This window comes from Anolis sagrei, chromosome 1 (genome assembly GCF_037176765.1).
Source record: "Anolis sagrei isolate rAnoSag1 chromosome 1, rAnoSag1.mat, whole genome shotgun sequence".
Taxonomy (NCBI): domain Eukaryota; kingdom Metazoa; phylum Chordata; class Lepidosauria; order Squamata; family Dactyloidae; genus Anolis; species Anolis sagrei.
Genome location: NC_090021.1, coordinates 330,277,646 through 330,292,285, shown reverse-complemented (window position 1 = coordinate 330,292,285; position 14,640 = coordinate 330,277,646). Strand labels below are relative to the sequence as shown.

The 14,640-nt window shown below is 42.9% G+C and overlaps 1 protein-coding gene across 1 annotated transcript in view; it reads left to right on the top strand.

Annotated features, from left to right (window-relative positions):
* MTHFD1 (methylenetetrahydrofolate dehydrogenase, cyclohydrolase and formyltetrahydrofolate synthetase 1) overlaps window positions 1-14,640 on the top strand; it is a 121,559-nt gene that overhangs the window by 101,604 nt on the left and 5,315 nt on the right. Inside the window, exons 25-26 of the mRNA XM_060754319.2 lie at window positions 3,291-3,398; window positions 4,838-4,990. Coding sequence (XP_060610302.2) covers window positions 3,291-3,398; window positions 4,838-4,990 — 261 coding nt within the window. The remainder of the gene's footprint in view (window positions 1-3,290; window positions 3,399-4,837; window positions 4,991-14,640) is intronic.

The window sequence follows — 14,640 nt, the reverse complement described above, 5'->3', positions numbered from 1 at the left end:
AAAGAAAAGCGGGGGAACATAAGGGTTTAGAAACATATTGGCTGTGACACTATATACTAGCGATGACTAACTGCTACATGGGATTTCTGTGGACTTCAAGTGGGTCTTGTACCTGCTGAAACAAATTGGGGAGGAAAAGATCAGCTGAGCTTTCAGAAGCCTCTGGTGAGCATGATAGCTATTTTTAAGGCTCTTTTAGCCTAGGGAGCAAAAATAGCCAATTATTCTTCCTGAAACTTGGATTTGTGCATAGAAGGCCAGCCAAGCCTGTGCGACTGTGCATGGCTTCAATAGGCGCAGAGTGCTGGCTGACCATTACAGATAACAGGGTGAAGAGAAAAAGGTAAGTTGGGGATTTATATCGTCCCCTTGAGAATGGCCTCCAGAATTGTAAAACAGAAGAAAAAATTGGTTAATAAGCAAACCAAGAAGTAAACAAAGGCACAGCAGAAGAAGTAAAACACAAACAGTTAGAAAATAAGCTAGCACTACTTTTCAAAAAACAACCCCAATTAAAATTAGATAATTGGCCCAGCGAAATGTCTTTGTCTGCTACCAGAAAGACAGATCGAACGGAAGGCACCACAAAAGCTACCATGGTCAGAGCTCTTTGCACATAGGCTTAAAGAAAAGCCTTGAATGTTGAGTTCCAATGCCAGAGCAGCATCATGGGAGACTGATTAGAGCAGTGGTTCTCAACCTTCCTAATGCCACGACCCCTTAATACAGTTCCTCATGTGTGGTGACCCTCAACCATAAAATTATATTCGTTGCTACTTCATAACTCTAATTTTGCTACTGCTATGAATCGTAATGTAAACATCTGATATGCAGGATGGATTTTCATTCACTGGACCAAATTTGGCACAAATACCCGATATGCCCAAATTTGAATACTGGTGGGGTTGGAGAAGGGATTGATTTTGTCATTTGGAAGTTGTAGTTGGTGGGATTTATAGTTCACCTACAATCAAAGAGCATTCTGAACTCCACCAACGATGGAATTGAATCAAACTTGGCTCACGGAACTCTTCTGACCAAGAGAAAATACTGGAAGGGTTTGATGGGTATTGACCTTGAGTTTTGGAGTTGTAGTTCACTTAACTCCAGAGATCACTGTGGACTCAAACAATGATGGATCTGGACCGAACTTGGCACAAATATTCAATGTAATTGAATCAAACTTGGCTCACGGAACTCCCATGAGCAACAGAAAATACTGGAAGTGTTTGGTGGGCATTGACCTTAGGTTTTGGAGTTGTAGTTCACCTACACCCAGAGAGCACTGTGGACTCAAACAAGGATGGATCTGGACCGAACTCGACACGAATACTCAATATGTCCAAATATGAACACTGGTAGAGTTTGGGGAAAATAGACCTTGACATTTGGGAGTTGTAGTTGCTGGGATTTATAGTTCACCTACAATAAAAGAGCATTCTGAACCTCACCAATGATAGAATTGGATCAAACTTCCTTCACAGAACCCGCATGAGCAAAAGAAAATACTGTGTTGTTGTAGGTTTTTTCGGGCTATATGGCTATGGTCTAGAGGCATTCTCTCCTGACGTTTCGCCTGTATCTATGGCAAGCATCCTCAGAGGTAGCATCCTCACTACCTCTGAGGATGCTTGCTATAGATGCAGGCGAAACGTCAGGAGAGAATGCCTCTAGACCATGGCCATATAGCCCAAAAAAACCTACAACAACCCAGTGATTCCGGCCATGAAAGCCTTCGACAATACAGAAAATACTGTGTTTTCTTATGGTCTTTGGTGACCCTTCTGACACCCTCCTTGCAAGCCCTCCAGGAGTCCCGACCCCCAGGTTGAGAAACGCTGGATTAGAGCAACCTTTTCATACCTGGTGCCTTCCAGTGAGTTTGGATACAATTCCCAGTCTGTTAGGTAAACCCCTAACAGATTGGGAATTGTACTCCAACAATTTGACTACAATTTCCAATTGTAGTCTATCATATCTCCAGGATGCCAGGTTGAAGGCCAGGTTAAGTGCTCAAAGTTCACAATCCTAGGCTACACAAATGCGCTTCCTTTTTCCACCACAAACTGATCAAGATGTTTATGTTTTCTGTCTCTCTTTGGAGCAATCTAATTCAAGTGTCTATGTCCTTAAACTAGCAAATGTCCTTGGAAAGATGTACAATTATTTCTTCCAAACGCTCACAATCCAATTGGTGTGTTCAAACCAATGGGAAGTAACATGGTTTGAAAAACTGCTATAGTGATGCAATTCGGTTCTTCGGCTTTGCTCCTGTTTAAAGTTGTTTTCATGCAATCAAAACAAAAACATATACACATGCACACAGCCACACACTTTGTGTATTCACAGTGGAATAGAAACTCTTTTCAGATCTCCATTGATTTGGAATCTGTGTCACTGCTTCTTGCAAGATAATCCCTATAGACCATTTAAAGCATGGGTAGGATATGATTGGCCCTGGGCTCCATGTGGCCCAAAAGCTAATGTCACGCAGTTTTTGGCCTAATTCCTAATTCTGTGAGCAAAACATTTGGGCTTCTGCAAGAGCGATGTATCTCTTCCTCAGCAATCTGCCAGATTGAGAGAAAGGGGAAAAGAGAAAAGGAAAAGAGTGGACACTGACCTACATACTTCTGTCCTTTGCCCACTTGTAATTTCAGCAACAATGCTGGCATGAGAGGCCTTGGCAGATTAGCTCCAAGAGAATGATGCCTCCACAGAAAATAAAGAGATTATTGCTCACTCTTAATGAAAACCTGTATTCTTTCTCTAGAGTTCTGAAATCTGAAATCCACAATTGTCCATGTGAGTGGTTGAGATAGTGACATGTTGGTCAAAACAAAGATTCAGTGTTTACAAACTTTGTTTTGTACACAACATTGTTGAAATGTTGTGTATACAATTACTTTCAAGCAATATATGTAAGTGGGTTGCTGTGAGTTTTCCGGGCTGTATAGCCATGTTCCAGAAGCATTCTCTCCTGATGTTTCACCCACACCTATGGCAGGCATCTTTGCCTAGTTTCCTGTTGGAAACTAGACAGGTGAGGTTGATATATCTGAGGAATGTCCAGGGTGGGAGAAAGTACTCTCATCTGCTTGAATGTTGCAATTAGCAGAGAGTTCCACTGCTGAACAGCTCTCACAGTTAGGAAGTTCTTCCTCGTGTTCAGGTGGAATCCCCTTTCCTGAATACATTGATTTCAGTTGTTGATATTTCTAATTGTCACTGTGCCTCATTCTGTAGAAGCAGGACTGAAAACTATGCATTTCTTTTTTCCCTTTTTCCAGATGCCCATCATAGACAAGATTAGGATTATTGCACAGAAGATTTATGGAGCAGATGATATTGAGCTGATGCCAGAAGCAGAGCAGAAAATCATTCAATACAACAAGCAGGTATGCTGCCAGATATCCTTGCAAGTCTGGACTCTTGTGCCCTCAGCCAATAGGTTGTGGGAATGCCAATTTCTGATCTTGCATTCCCAAAAAGCTGAGTTGGGCATCATTGCAAAAAAGCTGGTTTGGGAATTATTCCTTTTTGGAAAGGAAATGGGTCAGAAAACTTGGTTTCGTTTAAGAAAAGGACATACTTCCTTTGTCACTTTGTGCTCCTCTTTGGCTTCATCTGTCTCTGAAACAGTCTGATGATGAGGAAATATAGGAAGCTGCTTTGTATTGAATCAGATTGTTGGTTTGTCTAGCCCAGTATTGATTTTCTCTGAGCTTTGCATTGTTTCCCATCTTCCAATAAATTGCTGTTTGGTAACCAAGAAAAATGGGCCAAAAAGCTATCGACCAATCTCCTTGTTGTCCATCTTTACAAAGTTCTGGAGAGACTTATTCTGCATAGAATTATGGAAAAAATAGACCCATGTATGATTCCACAGCATCCTTTGTTGGAAGGTGTTTTAGCTGACCCTGATTGTTTCCTGTCTGGAATTCCCTTGTTTTTGAGTGTTGCTCTTTATTTACTGTCCTGATTTTGGAGTTTTTTAAATACTGGTAGCCAGATTTTGTTCATTTTCATGGTTTCCTCCTTTTTGTTGAAATTGTCCACATGCTTGTGGAGTTCAGTGGCTTCTCTGTGTAGTCTGTTGTGATGGTTGTGAGAGTGGTCTAGCATTTCTGTATTCCCCAATAATATGCTGTGTCCAGGTTGGTTCATCAAGTGCTTTGCTATGGCTGACTTCTCTGGTTGAAGTAGTCTGCAGTGCCTTTCATGTTCCTTGATTCGTGTTTGGGCAATGCTGCTGCGTTTGGTGGTCCCTATGTAGACTTGTCCACAGCTGCATGGTATATGGTACACTTTCTTCATCAGCTTCCCTGTGCAGTCAGTGGTTCCCTTGATGGTATGGTAAGAAGACATTTCCTCTAGGTAGATCTTTGTCTTTACTCTCATGGTTTGTTCTCGGTCTTGCAGCTCTTCCAATGTCTCTGGTGGCGTCTCCATTGGCCTGTAGAGCCCAGTTTAGGTGGTTCAGTTCACTTGGAGGTGGTGGGCTTCTCAGATCCTTTTTGCACAGTATGCCAGAGCTTTAATTGTGCTTCTTTTTTTACTTGGGTGATGGTTGGAGTTTTTATGTAGGTATCTTTCCATGTGTGTAGGTTTTCTGGGACCTATTTTTAAATTTCCCATTTTTGACTAGATGAAAAAGAAGGGAATGTATATATGACTGACAGAGAAAGTGGGTGAATCAATTAGTGTTGGAATTGATGTTTGATGCAAGGAATGTTGGACACAAAATAAACTTTAATTGGAACAGTCACCTGACATTTTGCTGATGCTCTGTGCAAATGTTGTGCTTTGTTATAGTATCTGTTTCTTTGTCTTTCAGGGATTTGCGAACCTGCCAATCTGCATGGCGAAAACCCACCTGTCACTGTCTCACGACCCAGAACTGAAGGGAGTCCCGACTGGATTTGTGTTGCCCATCAGAGATGTCAGAGCCAGTGTGGGAGCCGGGTTCTTGTATCCATTAGTGGGAACAGTAAGTATGGCATAATGGATCCCTGGAGTTGATTTGCTGTTGTATCTGGTCAGAACATCCTGCCATTCTCCTCAAGGTGGATGGCAACATGGATCAAAACAACATGCAGCTAAAAACCAGTCACATATAAAACATTTAGAAACCAACTGAAAACTGAAGAAAAGAGTCCTTTGTCCCACCCTTGTCATTCCACAGATATATAAACCCTTTTCCCTAGTTCCAACAGACCTCACTACCTCTGAGGATGCTTGCCATAGGTGCAGGCGAAACGTCAGGAGAGAATGCCTCTAGAACATGGCCGTATAGCCTGAAAAAACCTACAACAACCCAACTGGAAACTGATGATATAACCTATTAAAATGAGCATAGAATTAAAACAGATAACCTATTAACATGAGCATAGAATTAAAACATTTAAATACAGAGGAGGAAAGGGGGAAATACACCATTCAGCATCCAGAGGCTCTTCCTCAATAGCCTGTTCACTGGTCATATCCTACTTTAATACGAATGCCTTTACCTGCCATTATAAGAAGAACGGGCAGAGAGCCTGTCTAGCCTTCTGTAGAAGGAAATTGAACAACCTCCAAGAAATAATATATTACAACAACAAAATAATTTGTTATGTGACTCATTAGAAAGCCCTTCCCAAGCAGTTTGCTCTTCTTAATATTGCAGTATAGTTCCCATGGAGCCCCAGTGGGACAGTGGGTTAAACTGCTGAACTGCTGAATTTGCTGACTGAAAGGTCGGTGGTTCGAATCAGGGGAGCAGGGTGAGTTCCCACTGTTAGCCCCAGCTTCTGCCAACCTAGTAGTTCGAAAACATACAAATGTGAGTAGATCTATAGGTACCACTCCAGCAGGAAGGTGACAGCGCTGCATGCAGTCATGATGGCCACAGTAATACCCTGACATGACCTACCTCTGTAAAATGGCCCTCGGTAGCACTTTATTCTCCTGCTAGTGCAATCACACCCTACTTTACCTCTCCGATTCCCCCTCTAGACACATTACATTGCTGTCTCACCCGCAATCTAATACCCAATGTGATCAAATGCTATGTTTTAAATGTGTGATTTTATATTGTTGATGTGTTTATAATGGGTTTGTATTTTATTTTATTTTATTTTGCTGTATTTGTTGTATATTGTTTACTGTATTGCAGGGCTTGGCCCTATGTAAGCCGCCCTGAGTCCCCTTGGGAAGATGATGGCGGGATATAAATAAAGATTATTATTATTATTATTATTATTATTATTATTATTATTATCTTGGAGGTGTCTATGGACAATGCCGGCTCTTCGGCTTAGAAATGGAGTTGAACACCAACTCCACAAAGTCAGACACGACTGGACTTAATGTCAGGGGAAAACCTTTACCTAAAACAACTAGACTTATGTCAAGGGGAAACCTTAACCTTTATAGAGTTCACTATTATCTTTACCAGATAATAGTGAACTCTATATTGCAGTGATTTTTAACCTGTGGTCTGCAGACCACCAGTGGGCCGCGAGGATGAAAATCTGGTCCATGAGCCTCCTTCTTCTTTATATTATTTTATTTTATTTCCGCTCCTTTCGCACCGCCTGCCACTCTTTCCCTGTCACTGACCATGGCATATGTTCTGTATCAGAAACTGGAGCTTATGTGGCCTATCCAATGCAATTTTCTGAATCACCACCCCAAACCAAATCTAAAATGACCAAAAACTGAGTCGCAAACCTTTTGATACTAATGTTAGAGAGTGGTCCCTGGTCAAAGTGGTGCCTGGTCAAAAAAAGTTTGGGAACCACTGCTGTATTGTGACTATATTTACCCTGAAAAGCATACCAATGTTATATTGTTACTGTATTTATATGTTTTTATGATGTTGTTGCTTATGTTTTGGTTTTATTTTGCTGGCCTCATGTCTGGGCTTGGCCTCATGTAAGCCGCCCTGAGTCCCCGTTGGGGAGATGGTGGCGGGGTATAAATAAAGTTTATTATTATTACCATAAAATATCATTGGGAGACCTAGACAGGCTTCTCTAGTTCCTCCAGGGCTATTCTGTGATATGCTTGAGTCTGAAGAATACCAATGAATCACAGTGGAAAACCTAGAGAGACTCAGAAATAGTTCCTGGGGGAATTGTTTTGGAGAATGGATAAGTAAAATCCTGCCAGCTGCACCAAGGCATAACATTCTGTGATGAATGAATGTTAGAGGTGGCCATACTGTATCTGTTTAGAGATCATCAGCCATGGAAGATCCACCACCTTATGGAGGTTGTGTGCTCCACTGTTGAATTTATTTATTTATTTATTTATTTATTTATTTACAGTATTTCTATTCCGCCCTTCTCACCCCCAGGGGACTCAGGGCGGATTACAGTGTACACATATATGGCAAACATTCAATGCCAATTTTGACATACAACGTATACAGACATACACAGAGGCTATTTGACTTTTTCTGGCTGCCAGGGAAGCTGTCGCTTTCATCGTTCATCTGCGACACTGATGAAGTACTTCCGCATTCCCCGCATGCTTTTTCTGGAGTGCTTTGCTGGAGTCTTTTTTATGGCCTGATAAATTAGTTAATTTAGCCTCCCCACACTTTAAGGTGGTACCTATTTTTCCTACTTGACAGAAACAACTGTCTTTCGGGTTGCAAAGGTCGACAACAGGCTACACAATTGGTTGGGAGCCCACTCCAACCCAGGCTGGCTTCGAACTCTTGACCTTTTTGGTCAGAGTGATCTTAATGCAGCTGACACTCAGCCAGCTGCGCCTTTTTACCCTGCATTAAGTCGCACCCGGATCTCCAGCACACTTTTTGAAACTTGCCTCCTTGCTTCAAATGTTTCTGTCTCCAGATTGACTCATGATAATTTTATGGCAAATATTTCTGGCTGGAGGTCAAAAATAAGGCGGAAGGAAGAGTTGAGGAAGAAACACGCTTTCTTCCAAGATAGGCTTTTTAGCAAACAACAAGAAATGTTCCCGGGTATAAATAGAAAAGCACATGTTGCAGGAATGTGCAGAAGACTAAAACATTTTGTCTTTGTTTTGGCATCTCCAAATTTGACTCCTTCAGTTTTAATTGAGATCCCCAAGCATCTTAGACAAGCCTGTCAGTAGCATTCACTTTCTTTTCTTTCCTTTTTAATCTTCTCCAATAAAACCATATGGCATAAAATGGGGATAGAGGTTGACAACGAAAGGGGCCAGTTGCTTGGCAAGCGAATGCCGCCTGCGCTCAGCAGAAGCTTTAGGTCAAATGGGGAGAAACGACACAACACAGAGACACATTTCTGGGCTTGCAAGAATTACTTGAACAGAAAAATTAGTATTAAAGGCAAAAATAATGGAAAGAATGACATAAAAAAGAGAAATAATTCAACATGTTTCAACCAATATTTTATTCCAAATTAACACCATGCATTTGGGAAATAAAACAGTTACTTTAGGCAAGCCTTGCATAACTAAACAAAAAGAAAATTAAGCTTTCTAGAGACCATTTGAGAGGCTTCTTCCAAAACGCATCTAGGGATTATTTGTTCTTTCAACAGTTTCCAATTGTGATTTTCAGCTTGGTGCTCAGATGACAATGACTGTCAACACTGTCTTAAGGCAGACCTGCACAACCTGAAGCCTTCCAGGTGTTTGGGTCTCCAACTCCCAGAAGCCCTAGCCAGCTTGTGCAATGGTTGGGAATTCTGGGAGCTGAAGTCCCAAACATCTGGAGGGCAACAGGTTGTGCAAGCCTGGTCTAAGGACTACCTTGGAGAAGAATTGTAACCCATTGTAATCCATGTAGAATCATAGAATCATAGAATCAAAGAGTTGGAAGAGACCTCATGGGCCATCCAGTCCAACCCCCTGCCAAGAAGCAGGAATATTGCATTCAAATCACCCCTAACAGATGGCCATCCAGCCTCTGTTTAAAAGCTTCCGAAGAAGGAGCCTCCACCACACTCCGGGGCAGAGAGTTCCACTGCTGAACAACTCTCACAGTCAGGAAGTTCTTCCTCATGTTCAAATGGAATCTCCTTTCTTGTACTTTGAAGCCATTGTTTCGTGTCCTAGTCTCCAGGGAAGCAGAAAACAAGCTTGCTCCCTCCTCCCTGTGGCTTCCTCTCACATATTTATACATGGCTATCATATCCCTCTCAGCCTTCTCAGCCATGTCAATTCCTAGCATCTTCAGGGCTTTCTACAATCCTGCCAGTCAGCTCATGCTAAGTGAGCTACAGTCTTGATTATCCGACCTTCGCTTATCCGACATTCCATCTTATCCAACGCTCTTATCTTACACCCCCCCCCTTTCCTCCAGCATTTCCCCTTCAATTAAAGGAGTGCTCCCCAACTCTCTCCATCCCCAATAAGTGAAAAAGGCAAGACAACGAGGAGGAGGAGAGACAAAAGGGGGGAAAGAGGTAGGACCGGAAGCGGAAGCATCCTCCCTCCCTCTCGGACGCGGAACAATGGCTTCAAACTACAAGAAAGGAGATTCCATCTGAACATTAGGAAGAACTTCCTGACTGTGAGAGCCGTTCAGCAGTGGAACTCTCTGCCCCGGAGTGTGGTGGAGGCTCCTTCTTTGGAAGCTTTTAAACAGAGGCTGGATGGCCATCTGTCAGGGGTGATTTGAATGCAATATTCCTGCTTCTTGGCAGGGGGTTGGACTGGATGGCCCATGAGGTCTCTTCCAACTCTTTGATTCTATGATTCTTTGAGATTTCCATGCTCCTCTTCTGCATCCGAGCACTTCCTGCTGGGCTGCTCTAGCCTCAATGTGTTGCCTTGCCTTAACCCTTTGAAACCCTATTGTTAGTATTCTAGGAGTCTAGCACCATGGGTAATAATAGTAGTATTATCCGACATTTCCGTTTATCCGACGTTCCGCTGGCTCAATTATGTCGGAGAAGCGAGAATCTGCTGTAGATGGATTGAAGCTATGGCAGCTTCTTTCTTCTCACATGCAACAAAAGTATCTTAACATACTGCTGCTCGCATCCTGTTGGTGACATTCATGTAAGGGCCTTTTTAGATGTGGTGTACAAGGCCTCATTTATTATTTATTTCGAGTTTTTATAACTCGGTCTTCTCAATCTCCGGAGAAGGACTCAGGCCGGCTAACAACAGAGGATTCAATACAATAAGATAAAGCAAATACATATCATCAGTATAAAATACATTAAAATACAATTCATACAGTTCATACAAGTTCCAAAAAAAGGCAGTTCATCAGAGTGAAATCACAAATTCATCGCCATCCGCCAGTAGGACAGCAGTTATTGACTCAATCATCATTCTGCAAATGCAGTATCCCAAAGCCATGATTTTACCAGCTTTCTAAAAGTTAGGAGGGAAGAGGGAGATCTAATCTCCATTGGGAGCGAGTTCCAGAGCCGAGGGGCCACCACCGAGAAGGCCCTGTCCCTCGTTCCCACCAAACGCGAAAGAGGTGGGACCAAGAGCAGGGCCCCTCCAGAAGATCTTAACAACCTTGATGGTTCATAGGGGAGAATCCGTTCGGACAGGTAAATTGGGCCGGAACCATTTAGGGATTTATAGGTCAACACCAGCACTTTGAATTGTGCTCGGAAGCTGATTGGCAGCCAGTGGAGCTGACGCAGCAGAGGAGTAGTATGCTCCCTGTACCCCGCTCCTGTTAGTAGTCTGGCTGCCGCTCGTTAGACTAGTTGTAGCTTCCGGGCAGTCTTCAGAGGCAACCCCACGTAGAGAGCGTTGCAGTAGTCTATACGGGATGTAACCAGAGCATGTACCACCGTGGCCAAGTCAGACTTCCCAAGGTACGGGCACAGCTGGCGCACAAGTTTTAATTGTGTAAAAGCTCCCCTGACCACCACCAAGACCTGGGGTTCCAGGCTCAGCGATGAGTCCAGGATCACTCCCAAGCTACGAACCTGCACCTTCATCCCAAAACCTCCCATACCTGACAGCGATAGATTTGCAAGAGAGGGAGGAGAAGGTGTTTCAGACCATGAACATCTCACTGCTCTGAGCTTCTATGGAAAGAAAAAGGTGGGTGGCTGCCTTTTGACAGTGCGTCTTCATTTCTCCCACATCCCATGACAAGGTGAGACCAGCTACTTCTCTATGGTCTGAATCACCTCCATTCTCCTTCCCTTATTCCTAAGTAAGCAAAGGCAGCAGGCGACCTTCCCCAGACTTGGCAACTGTGGGAGAGCTGGAGATTTGCATGCAGAGTCATGGACTTCGGTGTAGGATCTCAGCTGGGATATATTAACTGGCTTCCCTACTACCAGGATGTGTATATTAGCAGCAGGAGTCTAGTAATGCTCAGCCTTAATAATGTAATTATCCTTTCTAATACTTTCTGCATTTGATTTGCCTCTGACCTTGATGTTTACAATTCCACTCTGAATTGTTTGTGTTTTGTATACATGTTGTGACTCACCCTCTCAACAACCGATAACAGTGGGTTTACTCTAGTTAGGACTAATGAATAGGATTTAAGTTAATAAATTATAGTGTGTATCCTCAAGTTGCTTGTCAACTTGTTGCACTCCCCATGGGTTTTTGTAAGAAAGGAGTCCTCAGCAGCTGGTTTGCCATTGCCTTCCTCTGGATATAATCTATACAGCTATATTCCAAGCACCAAGCAGGGCTGACTCTGCTTAATTTCCAAGATCAGGTAGAAGCTGGTGATGTCAGTGTATTTAGGCCTTGGAACAAATGATATGTACTAACAAAACAGTTGCTTCAGGCTTGTTTGAATAATAATCTATATAAATAAAAATGTCAGTTTGTGAGTGACCTCAAATCTCCCAAAATACTTCACCGATTGCTATGAAATTTGGACACAACATAGCATTTGAATAGGCAAATGTTTCTTATGTATTCACATACCTACTATTATATAGATCTCACACCTGTGACAGGTGAAAACATTGGTGGCATCAAAAACAGCGCCATCTGCTGGATGTCCAAGCAACACATCACAAGGCGACTCTGACAGGGCCAGAGATGCCATTAGGGATCAGCAGCCTGGTCACCAGGTAGGGAAATCCAGGCCGGGGAGAAGGGCGGGGCACAGGCCAAGGGGAGGGAGGCAAGGAGATAGGCCCAGTCCAAGCCCCGGGCTCCCGTAGCCTCACGCCCTGCCTGGCCTTGCCCAGCACTGCCTCTCGTCCGCACCTCCAGGAAGACTGTAGGCTCAGAAGGAAGGAAGGATTGAATGATAGGAAGAGAGAGAGAGAGAGATCGATAGATAGAAGAAAAGGAAAGGGTTTACCCAAAACACACTAATATTATTATATAGACCAGTATCATTGTTATTATCATTTTTATATACACCAGTATTATTATTATATAGATTATATAGTCCAATATTATTATTTACACAATTATTATTATTATTTCACAGACAATGGAACAACAAAAAATATTGTATACCCACAAGCATTATGAAATTACATATATTAGAAACCAGCTCTTTCTCTTGTCTTTCTTCTCCATTTAACCATACTGGGCCACAGCAATGCGTGGCCAGGCACAACTAGTAGTAGTAGTAGTAGTAGTAGTAGTAATAATAATAATAGGTGCAGTGCCTAAAGATCTTAGCCTGCACTTCAACACAATTGGCGTTGATTACCATCTGTCAGCTGCAAAAGGCCACCCTACTGGGATCTGCACGCACTATTCACCAATACATCACAAAGTCCTAGAAATTTGGTAAGTGTCCAACATGTGATCCAATGCAACAACCAGCATAGTGATCTTGTTTGTTGTGTACTAATTTTGTTGTGTTTCAAATAATCATAATAAGGTCCTTTCCTGCTGCTAGCAGAGAGAAGGCACAAACCTAAATTATCAGGAGTTTCCCTTTTTACCTAGCCAGAGTTTGAGGCCACCCTCTGTGCATGTGTAATCACCATACAGGCCTCAAACTAGTTCCATGCTTTACAATCTGGAGTGAAACCACATTCTTCAATACCGGTTTTAAACTGACAAGCCCTATGAGGAGCGGCTTAAGGAGCTGGGCATGTTTAGCCTGAAGAAGAGAAGGCTGAGAGGAGATATGATAGCCATGTATAAATATGTGAGAGGAAGCCACAGGGAGGAGGGAGCAAGCTTGTTTTCTGCTTCCTTGGAGACTAGGATGCGGAACAATGGCTTCAAACTACAAGAGAGGAGATTCCATCTGAACATTAGGAAGAACTTCCTGACTGTGAGTGCCGTTCAGCAGTGGAACTCTCTGCCCCGGAGTGTGGTGGAGGCTCCTTCTTTGGAAGTTTTTAAGCAGAGGCTGGATGGCCATTTGTCAGGGGTGATTTGAATGCAATATTCCTGCTTCTTGGCAGAATGGGGTTGGACTGGATGGCCCATGAGGTCTCTTCCAACTCTTTGATTCTATGATTCTAAGTAGTCAGTGTAGATGTGTCCTCAGGCTTTTAGAAACAAGACTAAAGATAAGGAAACAAGGGCACTTAAAGGTAATAATACTTATAGTTGGACTGCAACTCACTTAGGATGCACATTCCAGACCAACCATATCTAGAGGATATGTGTTTGGCATCTAATTGTTGCCTGCTTGTACGCCGCCCTGAGTTGCCTTCAGGCTGAAAAGGGCGGCATAAAAGTGTAGTAAAGTGTAGTAAATAAATAACTGTTAGGAGTAGGCTTGCAAGCCCACCAGACAGAAGTAGTACACATAAATCATGAAGGCATTAACAGAATCCTTTTTGTTGTTGCTGTTGTCATTACGTTTGGAAGTATTAAACCTCTCTCAGTAAGAACTGTGCTTCTCAACATCTCTCCAGAATGGCAAAATTAGCTAAAAAGAGCCCTGTGGATTGGAGCTGGCTCGTTTCCTTTATAATTTGGAGCAAGTGCATGAAACTTTATATTAAGGCACCGCACCAAATGGCTCCACCTGGCTCTTTGCAACCCTTGAAAGAACTCCAAACACCTCCTTTCTCACCTTTGCAGGTCTGTCAAAAGTGGGCACAAAAATAGTCTCTATGAAGTTCTTCTCCAACTGGATTTTGAGATGCAATTGGCACTAGATTTTTCTTCCTTGTTGCAACTACGTTTCACCCATGTTGCAAAGCCTGCCTAGATTAGAGACCTTGGTGGCTAATTTACTCACATTTCAGAGTTTGTTTCATTGAAGCACAAACATCATTTTGTTCACAGAGCCCCCGGTGACGAAGTGGGTTAAACCCTTGTGCCGGCAGGACTGATGACTAACAGGTCAGCGGATTGAATCTGGAGAAAGCAGGTTGAGCTCCCTTTGTCAGCTCCAGCTCACCATGTGGGGACATGAGAGAAGCCTCCCACAAGGATGGTAAAACATCAAACATCCAGGCATCCCCTGGGCAACATCCTTGCAGACGGCCAATTCTCTCACACCAGAAGTGACTTGCAGTTTCTCAAGTCGCTCCTGATATGAAAAAAAATTGTTCACATCTGCACTTCCGGATAAATGCAGTTTGACACTAATTGCCATGGCTCATTGCTATGAAATCTTGGGAGTTTTTATTTTTACAGGGTCTTTTGTCTTGTCTGTCAAAAGTGCTGGTATCTCACCAAACTACAAATCCCAGGATTCCATAACATTGGGCTATGGTATTTAAATTGATGTCACTTTGCAGCAATTTCACAGTGTAGATGCAT